General features: G+C 38.8%; 3 protein-coding genes across 4 annotated transcripts; all 3 read left to right on the top strand.

Moving 5' to 3' along the window:
• The first annotated feature begins 6,960 nt into the window (after positions 1-6,960).
• LOC104725434 (beta-D-xylosidase 1) lies at positions 6,961-12,075 on the top strand. 2 transcript variants are annotated; one of them, XM_019232860.2, is made up of 6 exons: positions 6,961-7,749; positions 8,322-8,603; positions 9,877-10,046; positions 10,133-10,230; positions 10,309-11,067; positions 11,167-12,075. In XM_019232860.2, exons 1-6 carry the CDS (start codon positions 7,327-7,329, stop codon positions 11,760-11,762), a joined length of 2,328 nt encoding a protein of 775 aa, XP_019088405.2. In that variant the 5' UTR covers positions 6,961-7,326; the 3' UTR covers positions 11,763-12,075. The 2 variants fall into 2 exon arrangements, with proteins under 2 accessions (XP_019088405.2, XP_087332115.1); XM_087475989.1 differs by having other exon boundaries at positions 7,249-7,866; positions 8,293-8,603.
• A 589-nt stretch (positions 12,076-12,664) lies between these two features.
• Positions 12,665-13,937, top strand: LOC104725433 (uncharacterized). The gene is made up of 4 exons (XM_010444097.3): positions 12,665-12,799; positions 12,885-13,258; positions 13,359-13,584; positions 13,683-13,937. Exons 1-4 carry the CDS (start codon positions 12,721-12,723, stop codon positions 13,805-13,807), a joined length of 804 nt encoding a protein of 267 aa, XP_010442399.1. The 5' UTR covers positions 12,665-12,720; the 3' UTR covers positions 13,808-13,937.
• LOC104725432 (protein trichome birefringence-like 4) lies at positions 13,881-15,976 on the top strand. The gene is made up of 5 exons (XM_010444096.3): positions 13,881-14,597; positions 14,685-14,880; positions 14,966-15,162; positions 15,244-15,402; positions 15,494-15,976. The coding sequence occupies exons 1-5, from the start codon at positions 14,128-14,130 to the stop codon at positions 15,852-15,854; spliced, it is 1,383 nt and encodes a 460-aa protein (XP_010442398.2). The 5' UTR covers positions 13,881-14,127; the 3' UTR covers positions 15,855-15,976.
• The last annotated feature ends 133 nt before the right edge of the window (positions 15,977-16,109 follow it).

The raw sequence follows: 16,109 nt of genomic DNA, 5'->3' as shown, positions 1-16,109 counted from the left end.
ATAATTCGTATAATTTACAAAAACAAAATATAACAACAAAAAGTTATACGTCAAAAAAAATACAAGAAAATTGTATACCAAAAAAATTAAAAATTATATGACAAATAAAATTTGTGATATATCTAGTAACTAATTTTGTTAATACATAAAATATACCAAAAATAATATAATAAAACTATACAACCAAAATTTTATGTGTAGTAGATTTTTTCATAAAACTATAACAAATCTATACATTTTCCTTTTAAAAATCATTTTTTATTTTGTATTTTTAAAGGTGGGGTTTTAGATATATTTTTTTCTTTTTACTTATTCATAAGATTATGTCATTTGAAATATATACAAGACATTACCAACTATTTCTTTGTTTCTAATAAGAAAAACTAAGGAAGAAAATAATAAAAATTTTCTTTATTTACATAAAAGACATATATCAAGAAGATAGTTAAAAAACAAAAGTTGATTTTGTAAAATCAAAGGTTGATCTATTAAAATCAAAGAAATAGTTGGCAATGCCTTGGATATATTTCAAATGACATAATCTTATAAATAGGTAAAAAAGAAAAAATATTTAAAACCTCCATCTTTGAAAATACAAAACAAAAAATGATTTTTAAAACGGAAAGGTATATATTTGTTATAGTTTTATAAAAAAAAATCTACTACACATAAAATTTTGGTGGTATAGTTTTATTATATTAGTTTTGGTATATTTTCTATATTAACAAAATTAGTTACTAGATATACCACAAATTTTATTTGTCACAAAATTTTTAATTTTTTTTGGTACATAATTTTCTTATATTTTTTTGTCATATAACTTTATGTTGTTACATTCTGTTTTTGTAAATTATACAAATCATTTAATTTTTATTTATTTATTTATAATAAAAATATAAAACCAAAAACAAATATTATTTTTAGAAAAAAACACTGGTCAACACTGGTCAATGCCAGTCAACATTGGTCAATGCCGAATTCCGGTCAAAATTTAATGTTTATGGTTTTGTACACATAATCTATGTTTGTTTATGGATGTCCTTATATGATGACAATAGTTCATATAGTTAATAGAACATTTATATTGTTTGATTGTGTGGCTATGTGTTGACGTGTAATTCAGATAGCTGACAATCATTTTTCCTTATTATTATATGTATATACTAGATGTTTTTGATAAAATAACTAAATATTACTCTTTCTGTTGTTTTATTTGCTTCTGATGAGAAATAATAACATTGCCTCGTCTGCCCACGACCTTGTTCGCGTGGTTTGTTCCCATGCTATGCATCTAACCATATGTAAATAATTGAACTCTTTAATGATCAAGAAAAACTGCAAAAACAAAAAAAAACTGTGCATCTGTAATAATGTAGGCTAAATGAATACATTAGATGTAAGGTTTACAATATATATAGTAGATACAAGAGGATACCTAGGTATTACATAACTACAAAATTACAAATAGATCCTTAATTTACATAGCTCTTACACGCTCCCGCAAGATGGAGAGAGTTGTCGGACTCCAATCTTGTTATTAAGCAGATGAAAGCGCGGACGTGGGAGCGGTTTGGTAAGTGCATCAGCGAGTTGGTCATTAGTGGCGATATGAGCAACACGGAGAGCGTCACTCTGAATTGTGTCGTGAACAAAGTGATAATCAAGAGCGATATGCTTCATTCGTGAGTGGAAGACCGGATTAGCGCAGAGATAAGTGACACCCATGTTATCACAATAAATGACCGGAGGAGAAGGCAACCGTATTCCAAGCTCCGTAAAAAGGTTACATACCCATCGGAGCTCCGCTGCGGTGTTGGCAACTGCGCGATATTCAGCTTCTGTGGAGAAACGGGTGACACTGCGTTGCTTCTTCGAGGACCAGGAGATAGGATGGCCGCCGAGGTATAGAATGTAACCGTTGGTGGAGACGTAGTCATCGATATCACCAGCCCAATCGGCATCGGAGAAGGCATGAAGTGATAAGGGTGTACCTGGTCAGAGGAGTAGGCCATGTGATGGTGTGCCAGCAAGATATCGCAAGATGCGTTTGACAGCTTGCCAATGGAGATCCGTTGGGCGATGCATAAATTGAGACAAACGATTCACAGCACAAGCAATATCTGGACGAGTGAACGAGAGGTACTGAAGGCTACCAACAACCATCTGATATTCGGTTGGACTAGCAAGAGGGGAGCTGGAGGAGAGATTTAACTTTGGAGTCGGCAACATTGGAGTGGCAATGGGTTTAGCGGCGAGCATCTTAGTTTTGGTGAGAAGATCAATGATATATTTCCGTTGCATGAGGTGAAGACCAGCAGGAGTTCGAATGACCTCTACTCCGAGGAAGTAACTGAGGTGTCCCAAGTCTTTGAGTGAGAAGTGGTTGCTAAGTAAAGAGATCATCTTGTGGACGATGGAGGAGTTACTTCCAATGAGTAAAATATCATCAACATAAACAAGTATGTAGGTGATATCACGACCTTCTAGATGCACAAAGAGCGACGTATATGCAAGAGAATTAACAAAGCCAATATTGAGAAGATAACGACGGATTTCATGGTACCACGCGCGAGATGCTTGTTTTAACCCGTAGAGGGCCTTCTTAAGCTTGCAAACATGGTGTGGACGATCAGGATCAACAAAGCCAGGAGGCTGGACAACATAAAGCTCGTCCGTCAAGGTACCTTGTAGGAAGGCATTATTGACGTCAAGTTGACGTATGTCCCACGTACGGTTGATAGCAACTTCAAGAACCGTGTGAACTATGGTTGTTTTGATGACCGGACTGAATGTGTCGGAGTAATCAAGCCCACGTTGCTGATGAAAACCTTTGGCGACGAACCGCGCCTTATAACGATCGATAGAGCCATCAGGATGATACTTGGTTGTGAAAACCCAGTGAGAGCCAACTACGTTTTGGTTAGGAGCAGATGGTACCAAATCCCAAGTATCATAACGTTTGAGTGCACTTACTTTTTCACACATTGCTGGTCGGAACCTGGGATCGCGGAGAGCCTGTGTTGCGGTCGTCGGTTCTGGCGAAATGAGCCGTTATGGCGGCGAGAGTGAGTTTCTTGTTCGGTTTTGTGATGTTATTTTTGGCTCTTGTTCTTATGGGATGTTGGTTTTGGGATTGTTGGGGATGAGCGAGTGGGATTTGATTTTGAGGAGGTGAAGGATTTTGAGGAGGAGAGGGTGACGGATACGAAGACGTGGTAGTCGTTGGAGAGGGAGACACGGTGGGAGAGGATAGATTTGTGGGATCAGAAGACGGGTGATGGAGTGGTGAAGATGGGCTTGTTGTAGTTAGGCCTGGATTATTTGGATTGATAGGAGATTTTTGTAATGGGCTTGGTTGGATATTAGGGCCCAAAGGAGTTGCACGTAAGGGTGAAGAATCACATACCTGAGTATGTCGGGGCGCGGAGGATGAAGGCGGAGCGAGATGGTCTGATGGTGAGGATCCAAGCGTGGGAGTCCAGGCGGCGAGGGTAAGAGTGGCCGATGATCAATCGGAATGACGGTGGCGGGGGACACCGGCTGGGGAAGTGATGTCTCCGGTATTGGTGATTGTGCAGCCGATTTTACGGCAAATGGGAAGCTTGCTTCATCGAACGTGACATGGCAGGAGCTGTAGATCCGACCAGTTGAAGGATCCAGGCATAAATATGCACTTTGATGAAATGAATATCCAATGAAAACACATTGTAAAGAGCGGTCAGCAAGTTTATGCTTGGCAAAAGGACGAAGCCACTAGAAAACACGTACAGCCAAAAATTCGCAGCTTATGGTAGTTTGGAGGTTTGCCGAAGAGTCGTTGAAACAGAGAGATAGATTGGAGTAGCAGACTCGGCATACGGTTAATGAGGTAGACAGCAACAATAAAAGCATACGTCCAGAAAGTTTTGGGCATTGAAGCATGACCAAGGAGAGTGAGACCGGTTTCGACAACATGGCGATGCTTTCGTTCGGAAATACCATCGTGTTCCGGAGTATGTGGCGGTGATGTGAGATGAGCAACCCCACGAGATGACAAGAAGGGACGTAATACTATGAACTCTCCACCGTTATCGGAATAAAGAGTGCCAGTCTTGCATTGGAAATTATTCTCTACCAAGGCGGCGAACGCAATGAAAGTGTCACGGACCTGCGATTTGTGTTTGAGCGGATACAACCAGGTGTAGCGGGTGTGGTGGTCAACCAAGATGAGGTAATATTTGTAATTATCAATGGAGACAATGGGTGAGGTCCACACATCAGAGTAAATCTATTGGAGGGGGTGATTGGAAGTGATAGAGTTTGAATAAAAAGGTTGCTTATGGCTTATATTGATATGACAGTCAGAGCAAGACAAAGGTTTTTGCAAGGACTGCGAAACAGGAAGAGAATGTTGAGATACAACAGCTTTGAGAACGGGTAGAGAGGGGTGACCCAATCGAGAGTGCCAAGAAGAGAGAGTCGTCTTTGGTGTCGGCGATGCAAACATCGAGGCTGGAGGATTGATGGGCCACTCATACAACTCGTTTCTAGTCTTGCCTTGGAGTAACTGGACCCCCGTGCTGAGATCCTCCACTTGAAAATGAGCAGGAGAGAATTTGACAGAGACTTGATTAGAGTTGCACAAACGATAAACAGAAATCAAGTTCTTGTGGACATTCGGAACAAACAACACATCGTTTAAATGTAAAGGTTTAGAGGAGGTGGAGGGTGAAGTGGAACCAGTTTGAGAGATGGGAAGAGTGGAACCATCAGCGATCATAACTTCATCACCACCAAGATACGGTTGATGGAGTGCCAAGTTATTGAGGTCGCTTGTTAAATGGTGTGTAGCACCGCTGTCAAGGACCCAATGATTAGAACTGTGGGGATGAGCGGTGACCATGTTTGCACACGGCTGCCATGGGACGTTCTGTTGGTAAGACACCGGAGGTCCTTGAAGTTGCAGCTGAGAACACCGTCGATCACTGTGACCATGGACGCCACAAAATTGACAGCGACCGTTGCAAGGACAGGGAGATCGTTGATCGTTACGCGAAGAGGATTGTTGCTGTTGCCAAGGCTAGTTGGAGCGATTGTTGGAGTTGTTGCCACGGTTTGTAGAGTTTGTTACCACAGTTGTTGTTGTGTTTGTTATAACTTGCAACGTTTGCCGTGATGGGAAGAGCGGGAGCAGAAGCAGCAATAGTTAGAAGCTTTACTTCATAAAGAAGTAACTTCTCGTGAACTTCAGCAAGAGAAGGCGTCGTATCACGGCCTTCGATCTGTGTGACCACCGGTTGATAATCATCGGGGAGGCCCTTGAGGATTGTCATGAGTTGATCCTCGAGCTCAACAACCTTGCCAAGGAGCGCAAGTTTGTCGTAGAGAGTGACAAGACCTTGAAAGTAGTCATCAATAGAATGACTACCTTTCGTCCACTGTGTCACTTGATGCTGCAATTGGAGAATATGACCACGAATAGATTTAGCATAAGTAGTGTGGAGAGTAGACCAGATCTCCCTCGATGTTTCAGCACGGGACACAATCGGCTGGACAGAGGTTGAGATGGCGCCAAGGAGAGCACTGTAGACAAGTCGATCTTGTCGTCTCCAGAGCGTGTAGGCAGGATTCACCGTGGTAGCCTCAGCTATAGTGACCGTCAGGGTTGGTACTGTGACAGTGTCGTTGAGATAGTTGGCGAGATCATACCCGTCAAACAAAGCGTGGATCTGACGACTCCACATAAGAAAGTTGGAAGCAGTGAGTTTTGTGACATTGGAAGTGTTAACGTGAAAGAGGCTGCCGTTATTAGAAACAGCAACGGTATCAGCAGATGAGACGTTGGAGGATGACATCGTGCGAAAAAAAGAGATGAGAAAACGGAGGCAAAAGAGTAAAAGAGAAAAAAAAAATTAAGGTTCTTCTTAGATATCGATATGGTCTGATACCATATAATAATGTAGGCTAAATGAATACATTAAATGTAAGGTTTACTAGATACAAGAGAAACCTAGATATTACATAACTACAGAATTACAATTAGATCCTTAATTTACATAGCTCTTACCGCATCATTTGCTTTTAACACGTTTTCGATTACTATTCATGATTAAAAATGCAATTGGAGGATTTTATTTTCAACTCCGTAATACATCTTTCAACTACAATACGGTCATGAATGGGTTCATGTCTAAATAGTCTTACATGCCACCAAACCTTAAATTTTTATGTCATCTTTCAATATTTAAAGAAATTTTTTAATTACAAAACATTGATAGGATTCCCCACCCTCCCTCAGGCCTCAAGGCCCCAGATTGTTTTGTATAAAAATGTTTTATGAGTATAATCAATAATATATACTGTTAGTATGTTTAATAAGGAATTATATAATAATTTATATATATAACAAAACAAAATTGAAGTAGTTTGTTAGCTGTATTATGTCATGAAAAGAGTGAGTGAAGATTTTTATTTTGAACATCGAGTGAGTTATGATTTAATGTTAATTTTCTAAAAGAAAATTTCGTTTTAAACAAAAAAATGAATTAACATTTTTTTGTTTTTTAACCAGCGTTAGGGATTATGCGGATGTAGTGGCGGCGGTGGGGGACAAGTCCAAGCATGGACATGACTGGAGGCTACGGTAGGTGGTTTCAACAAACACCATACAGTTAACGACAAATGAGTCTTAACGTTGGAAAAAATTAACAGGTTTAATTGATGTAGTATTTATTAGTTATGATTTTCTGAAATAAATTGAGGAAACACAATATATGTATTGTACTAATAAATAAAAATAATAGATGATCTATTGTAGATCTATCGAACATATATAGTCTGACTACCAAGTTTTTTTTTTCTTTGGTTAAAGTCGATCTATTGTAAAAGTATACTATTGAGAAAAAAAAATTGTAGTGAATTCCATATTTCTAAGTTACGATGAAATTATAATAAGAGGTTGTGCGGTTCAAAGGAATCATCATCACTGGTAATGCTTTATGTAAAAATATCGACAAATGTTATCACTGAGAAAACGTAAAAATAATGTTGAAGAAAGGAAAAACAAACTGACACTTTAAAAAAAGGAAAATAAATTATTAAATATTTTTCAACAGTTTCTTTTTTCGTTTGAGATATCTCATTTTTGCCCAACTAGATTGTTTTATCTTTATCTTATTTTTTATGTTCATGACAAGAGACTCTTATCCTTTGTCATCAATTTTCGCCTAAAACTTCTCTATAAATACCTCGTTCGCTTTCCTATCACATGAAAACTAAAAAACACAAACATCACACACACATATAGTTTTACAAAACACACAAACACAAACACACAGATATATCAAAATGTCTTGTAATAATAATAAAGCATTTTTAGTCGGCAACAAAGTCGTCGTTATACTTGTATTCCTCTTATGCTTGGTTCACTCGTCAGAGTCACTTCGACCACTCTTTGCATGCGACCCGGCAAACGGGTTAACCCGGACGCTCCGGTTCTGTCGGGTTAACGTACCGATCCACGTGAGGGTTCAAGATTTGATCGGAAGGCTAACGTTGCAGGAGAAGATACGCAACCTCGTCAACAATGCTGCCGCCGTGCCACGCCTCGGTATTGGAGGCTATGAGTGGTGGTCCGAGGCCCTTCACGGCGTATCCGACGTTGGTCCCGGCGCTAAGTTCGGTGGTGCTTTTCCTGGCGCCACAAGCTTCCCACAAGTCATCACCACGGCAGCTTCTTTCAACCAGTCTCTATGGGAAGAGATCGGACGGGTGAGGATAATTAAGAATTTTTGTGTTTAAAAAATATAGTTTTAAAAATGAAGATTTTATGATTTCTCTACGTGAAAAAACGTCATCGACATCGACATCATTAGAGGTCATACACTAGTGATAGATTAGTAGGACGCTCTATATTTTTTATTCTTGGAAATTTATAATTCACATGAACTTTACTGACTACGACATGAGTCTATCGAATAAGTCAGAAAATTAGACAAAGTCCAAAACCGGTATATTTTACTTTAGACATCAAATCCAAAACCAGTATATATATAAAACATATTTTGAAATATTATGGGTTAAACAGAATTTATATTTTTTGAATTTATACATATACTGTATACATATATATACGTATAGTATACATCACATATGTTATACGTTTATGTATTGTTTGCCAAATTTAATACTTATATGATGATGGGCAAGCTAGCGAATATCAAAATAATACTTTTATTTATCATATGGTGTAAATATAAAGTATATATATTTCTTTCAACAAAATCAAAGGCATACGGACAATATATATATTAGAATTAACATAATTTATGGTAAAATAAAAGGTGGTGTCTGATGAGGCAAGAGCTATGTACAATGGAGGTGTGGCCGGGCTGACATATTGGAGTCCAAATGTGAATATATTGAGGGATCCACGGTGGGGCCGAGGCCAAGAAACTCCTGGTGAAGATCCTATCGTTGCCGGAAAATACGCCGCCAGCTACGTCAGGGGACTTCAGGGCACCGCCGCCGGTAACCGCCTTAAAGTCGCCGCATGTTGCAAACATTACACCGCTTATGATCTTGATAACTGGAATGGCGTCGACCGTTTCCATTTCAACGCTAAGGTAAATCTCATTCACATCTACTTACTTACTTATCTCTAATTATGTGTTTTGAAGTTTTTGACTACTAACTTCTTTTTGTTTGGTTGAAAAATGCTAAAACTCTTTAAAATTTAGATATTAGACATTATCTTAATTTATAATTTGTGTGGGAATATAAAAGAGAACCCGTGAGTCTCTACTATATTATTCTTCCATTTTAAGTGGTTCGTCATTTAATAAAAAATTCAAATTTCATTTTCGTTTTTTCAAGAAAAAAAAAACAAAAGATTAGATTTTTTGTTGAAACTTCTAAATATACTTTCTCGAATTAGAAATTTCTACTTTATGTCGTTTTCTATTATTTATGGCTCCACGCAACGAATTGGATGTGACTAAATATGCGTTTTCTCGCTAATAATGGCCAATCGTCTTTTATCTTCTTTCGTAACAAGATTCGTTAAATTCAGAAGATAGCTTAAATCAATATATATCTCCATCGTGAGGCATTAGTTATTTATAGTTCCGTCGAATATGCGTCACTTCGCAATCTTGCAAAAGACTTTTTTCATCCGATTCAATCGAAATATATCATCAAATAGGTAAACTATGTGTAGATTTGTATGCATGTCACAGTCAGATACAAACAAAACATTTGCCTAATATATAACAGCTAATTAAGCCAATAGACAGCGTGACTTAGTGATGTATCATATGCATAGTCTTAAGTAATATTGGTGGAGAATCTTATCCCTTATTGGTTCATGTGGACCAACTTGGGCCAAGCTCCTTTCCTTTTATCTTGTTCATCCCAAATACATGCAATAAAATTAAATTATATATAACAAAAAAGATTCGTTTCTCATGCATAAATAACTCAAAGCATAACCATCTAAACGAAATCATTATTGATATGTATAATTCAAGATAATAGTATATATGCTTTTATTATTATAGATAGCTAAGAGATAGTTGCATGGTTGGTCCTAAGATTTTGGGACCTCAAACCTAGAAGAAATTTGTGATCCATAAAGTTTATACAAATAAAATAAAACTTGAACTAGTGTTTTTACACATTTTTTTCATAAAAGTCAACCATTTAAGCTAATACAATCACGAAAAAAATGAGCTACGAACCTATAGCCACAAAATGTTTTGTGGCATTGAGCAAATTTTCTTGTAGTGAATTTTAGAATTAGTATCTTAATTATATCATTTACTAACGTACAAAAGTGGTAGGTGGCTCACTCAAAATTTTCTTAAGGATGGGTACTTATTAAATTTATGATGGATTTAGGTCACCCAACAAGATTTAGAAGACACATACAATGTACCATTCAAATCATGTGTCTCCGAAGGAAAGGTCGCAAGTGTTATGTGCTCGTACAACCAAGTCAATGGAAAGCCCACATGTGCTGATGAAAATCTCTTAAAGAACACTATTCGTGGTCAATGGCGTCTCAATGGGTAAGTTTTAAAAGTCACACACAAAATCAACAGCTCATATTAATTTAACTCATAGACTAATAATATCAATGCATACGTATATATAGGTACATCGTCTCAGATTGTGACTCTGTTGATGTTTTCTTCAACCAACAACATTACACCAACAGTCCGGAAGAAGCCGCCGCCGCCTCTATTAAAGCCGGTAAGTTGTTATATTCAATTGCATGCATGTGAACCGTCCGGTTAAGTTTGATGAGAAAAAACATCGTGTCGTTTTCAGGTTTGGACTTGGACTGCGGGCCGTTTTTGGCGATTTTCACGGAAGGTGCGGTGAAGAAAGGATTGCTAACGGAGAATGACATCAATTTAGCACTTGCTAATACATTAACGGTCCAGATGAGACTTGGTATGTTCGATGGCAATCTTGGACCGTATGCTAATCTAGGGCCAAGAGACGTTTGTACTCCGGCCCATAAACATTTAGCTCTTGAAGCGGCTCATCAAGGGATTGTTCTTCTCAAAAACTCCGGTCGGTCTCTTCCACTCTCCCCTAGGCGCCATCGCACCGTCGCCGTGATTGGACCAAACTCCGATGTCACCGAGACTATGATCGGAAACTATGCAGGGAAAGCGTGCTCCTATACGACGCCGTTGCAGGGTATCTCTAGATACGCGAGGACACTTCACCAAGCTGGTTGTGCCGGCGTGGCTTGCAAAGGAAACCAAGAATTTGGTGCGGCTGAGGCAGCGGCGCGTCAAGCCGACGCAACGGTTCTTGTGATGGGATTAGATCAGTCTATAGAGGCGGAGACACGAGATCGAACGGGGCTGCTTTTACCGGGGTTCCAACAAGACCTAGTGACCCGTGTGGCTCAAGCTTCCAGAGGTCCAGTGATTTTGGTCCTTATGAGTGGTGGACCAATCGATGTAACCTTCGCTAAGAATGATCCACGTGTTTCTGCCATCATATGGGCCGGGTATCCGGGTCAAGCGGGTGGAGCTGCCATTGCCAATATCATCTTTGGTGCTGCTAATCCTGGTACGTAGCTAATAATGAGTTTAGTTTCAAAACCAATGTCAAAATTGAATATATTTAGCTTTGATTAGTAACATTCAATATTTCTAAATCTTATGATAGGAGGAAAGCTACCAATGACATGGTATCCACAAGATTATGTGGCTAAGGTGCCAATGACGGTAATGGCCATGAGAGCATCTGGAAATTACCCTGGAAGGACTTATAGATTCTACAAAGGTCCAGTCGTATTTCCATTTGGGTTCGGTTTAAGTTACACTACCTTCACTCATAGTTTAGCCAAAAGCCCATTGGCCCAACTATCAGTTTCACTCTCCAATCTCAACTCTGCCAATGCCATTTTCAACTCTTCATCACACTCCATCAAAGTGTCTCACGCCAACTGCAACTCATTTCCGAAAATGCCCGTCCATGTCGAGGTATCGAACACCGGTGAATTCGACGGAACACACACGGTCTTTGTCTTTGCCGAGCCGCCGAAAAACGGAATAAAAGGATTGGGTGTGAACAAACAATTGATAACGTTTGAAAAGGTTCATGTCACGGCAGGGGGGAAACAGACCGTTCAAATTAATGTTGATGCTTGCAAGCATCTTGGTGTGGTGGATGAGTATGGAAAGAGGAGAATCCCAATGGGTGAGCATAAGCTGCACATTGGTGACCTTAAACATACTATTTTAGTCCAACCGCAACTTTGATGGAGACATATATAAAGAAACAACAAATACGGAAACCATGATCTTTAACAAAGTGAAGTGTTTCTTCTTATTTCTATTATTATGTAGAGAGATAGGTTTATTTTCTTATGAAATTTAAATACTCAAGAATAGTATGAAATTTGTAAAGAAGCACCAAAGGGTTGCTTCTTGGATATGTGTTTTTATTTTCTTTGTTTTATATTTGGACCAAAGTTATTGTAACTTGTGGCTCCCAACATAAGAAATACAAGGAGCCCTTGTAAAATGGTGAAACTAAAGATAAATGAAAATAAATGTTAAGTTCGATGTCCCATATTGATAAGCTTGAAATATGTTATTACAGTTTTTCCATATACGCCTTAAACTTTGTTGTGTATGTGTTTTTGTCTGTTTCTGTCTATATATATTAGGTGTTGGAACTTTGGTCTTTGGGCATAAAGTCGCAAATGACTCACTGCAACTTTATTGGTTCATGGAATGGTGTGAAGATGTTGGTGTGGTAGTTGAGATTTATTTTACAAGTGCATTCATTCGTATCCGAGATCACTTTTAGGTTTGGTTTGAATATGTATTTAAGTTTTTTTGTTAGGTTTAAAATATGTATTTAAGTTTTTGTTTTCGAGATCCTTCTTTGGCTATAAAACAAAGTAAACAAACAAAAAAATCTTCTTTCGTGTCGAGTCCTGAGATCACTTTTAGTTTGATTTTACTTTTCTTACTTATATGATTTGATTTCATGGCAGTCAATAAATGGTTTACAATAGGCAAAGTAAAAAACATAGAGCGGGTTGGTGATGACTTTGTATTCAACTGCTACAAACTTCTCTTATGTATTTTTTCTAACCTTCTACATGAAACTTAAACTCTACTTACTTGCACCACAAGATTTACAATTTCCAGAAACAACTAAACTGGAATTATATAAGATGGATTTACTCATTTTTGTGAGCTCTTGACAATGGCGTTTTCATACATCAGAGAGCTCCGGATCTCAGTCACCCTTGTCGTTTTTTTCTTCCTCTTAGTTTCCTTTCCAGGTCTGTTGCTCATTTATACACAAGCATGTATGTTACTTCTTTTGCAAGGTTTTGGTAACTTCATTTAAGAATGTTAATTTTACAGGGAACACTTACAGTGACGAAGACGAATCAGATGCAGGAGGTGCAGGTGGAGGAGTTGGAGGTGGCGGAACAGGATTTGGCGGTGGTGGGACAGGTGTGGGAGGCGGAGGGATAGGTTCTGGTACTGGATTTAACGGCGGAGGGACATGTTTTGGCGGAGGAGGATCGGGTGCTAGTGGCATTGGTGGAGGAGGAGTCGGAGGATTAGGCAGCGGCGGTGGTAACGGAGGCTTTGGAGGAGGAGGAGGAGGAGGATTAGGTGGCGGTGGTGGTAACGGAGGTTTTGGAGGAGGAGGAGGATTAGGCGGTGGTGGTGGTGGAGAAGATCCACCGGAGATAGTTGCAAAAGCTTTGGAATGCTTAAATGAGAAACACGTAATAAAAAAATCAAAAGCCATTTACTGGCAATACAAGAAACCACGATCTTAGTTTAAAAATTTAAAACTAAACAAAACTTTCCAAATAAATCATGTAGATATACAGAGAGTGTGAAGAAACATGGAGGCTAACGTTAACCGGAGACCTGAATATTCCATTGGGGAGGACAGAAGAGTTCTGCCAAGGACCATGCTTCTCCGAGACACATTTGGCTTTGCATTGCATTGAAGACATTATTCACCACTACAGATTCTTTAACAGAGCCACCATCCACGACATCCGTGAAACCCTCAAGTCCGGTTGCAGCTACGGACCCGAACGAGGTATCTGATTCTAAAGACCGGTTTCTTGATATCTGGTTTAGACCGGTTACTTCGTATTCTGGTTTAAATGCTTAATGTTAGGTATTGTATACATGCAGGTGATTTCAATGTTCTGGAGCATATTGAAGATGAAGAAGAAAATGGAAGTGAGAAGATGATGAAGTCAAGATTTGGGTCGTTGTTCCTTGGGACTGTTTTGTTCACCATTGCCTTGCTTATCTAAAACCTTTCTTATTTTGTTATTTCAGCCATTATCTTATAGCTATATATTGATTATTTAGAAATAGATATAAACCAATCTCTTTGTATACTTATTTAAAGAGTCCTTATAATTTACAAATTATATTTCAGAATTTCACATACATACAGGTCTGATTGATTACACGTCCAAAATAAAATACGAAAACACAGTAAAAAGATATTAAAAAAAATTGCAACCGTTGGATCTCCCTTTCCCCTCCAAAGAGAGCAGATCATAATTGTTACCTTTTTCCAAGAGAACAGAGAGGAGAAGACGAAGAACAAGATCGTCGACGTTTAACAATGGCGGATCCAAAGAATCTCTTCCTCATCACGAAACATCCATCAACCACACAGATCTTTCTAACGTCTCTCTTCTTCCTCTCTCTCTTCCTCCTCTCATCTTCATCTCTCTCAGATTTCTCTCCATCACTCATCGTCTCAAGCTTCACCTCTCGTCTTCTCACAGCAGCTAACTTCTTCTCTTCCCCTTCTTCTTCCACTTCAACTGCTTCAGACACGACTATGTTCCTCTCCTCTGTTTCTCACAGAAGAATCCGAGTTAATAACGAGTCAAAGATCGATCCCGTAACCAAAGAACTCACTTCTTGCGACATTTTTGATGGGACTTGGGTCTTTGACGATTCTGAACCGGTTTATTCACCTGGTTATTGTCCTTTCGTTGAAGATAAGTTTAACTGCTTCAAAAATGGTCGACCTGATTTGGGTTTCCTCCGTCATCGATGGCAACCTCATGGATGCTCGATCCCAAGGTTGCGTTCTTGTTTTTACGATTCTTCTACTATTCCCTCTTTGTGACTCTGTTTTCATGAGATTGTTTCTGTTTTGCGTCTGTTTAGATTCGATGGGAAGAAGATGCTGAAGATTCTGAGAGGGAAAAGAGTTGTTTTCGTTGGTGATTCATTGAATAGAAACATGTGGGAGTCTCTGGTTTGTTCACTTAGGTCAACATTAGAAGACAAAAACAGAGTTTCTAGGGTTTCTGGAAAACAGAGTAATCTACATAACGAAGGTTTTTACGGTTTCAGGTTCAAAGTAAGTGTATCACAGAAACATAAACATTGGTTTTTGGAATTAACGTTTTAGGTTTGTGATAAGTTTTTATTTGATTTGGGGTTAGGACTTTGACTGTTCTATTGACTTCATCAAGTCACCATTCCTCGTTCAAGAATCAGAAGCTTTAGATGTGTACGGGAAGAGAAGAGAGACGCTGAGACTGGATATGATCCAACGATCGATGACGAAGATATACAAAAACGCAGACATTGTTATATTTAACACTGGTCACTGGTGGACTCACCAGAAAACATACGAAGGGTATGAAACTATGAACTGAACCTTTCTTCTTTACACTTGTCTCTATTCATATCTGAGATAACCAGGTTTTTCGATTTTTAGGAAAGGTTATTTCCAGGAGGGGAAGCGAGTTTACGAAAGATTAGAAGTGAAAGAAGCTTACACAAAAGCTCTGCATACATGGGCTGATTGGGTTGATTCCAATATCAACAGTACTAGAACAAGAGTCTTCTTCGTCGGTTACTCCTCTTCACATTTTAGGTTGAGAATAGTTTCCTTTCATCCCAAGAAATCTCTGTTAGGGACTTAGGGTATAGAAATTTGGTTTTGATTCTGAGTTTTTTAACTGCAGAAAAGGGGCATGGAACAGCGGAGGACAATGCGATGGAGAAACAAGACCGATACAGAACGAGACGTACACAGGAGCGTATCCATGGATGATGAAAGTGGTCGAATCAGTAATCTCTGATATGAAAACGCCTGTGTTTTACATGAACATAACGAAGATGACTTGGTACAGAACGGACGGTCATCCGTCGGTTTATAGACAGCCTGTGGATGTCCGTGGAAGTTCTCCTGCAGCCAGAATGTTTCAAGATTGTAGCCACTGGTGCCTACCTGGAGTTCCTGATTCATGGAACCAGCTTCTCTACGCTACTCTGCTAGTTTCATATAGTTCCTTGCGTGACAAGTCACTTGGAAATCTCTTGTAGTTCTTAGCTTTGTATATAAGGTTTTACCGTTAATGCAAGAACTCCTTCGTACTGTATTTAAAGCCTAATATGTCATTAGAAATGGGTAAAAGATCCAAATTTTGTACGGCTTTTCATGTTCATATGATCGTGATGTGGTTTGACAGCTACTGATCAGTGATTACCGACATCTCTCTATCACTCTCACACTTTTTTTGGCTTATGACGTAAATTGTATTAACGGTGTGTTTTTAGCAATTTGGTGGGGGAAATAAC

Source organism: Camelina sativa, chromosome 11, assembly GCF_030686135.1.
Source record: "Camelina sativa cultivar CO46 ecotype springtype chromosome 11, ASM3068613v1".
Lineage (NCBI taxonomy): Eukaryota > Viridiplantae > Streptophyta > Magnoliopsida > Brassicales > Brassicaceae > Camelina > Camelina sativa.
The sequence above is the reverse complement of the archived record's forward strand: the minus strand, read 5'-3'. Positions and strand labels throughout refer to the sequence as shown.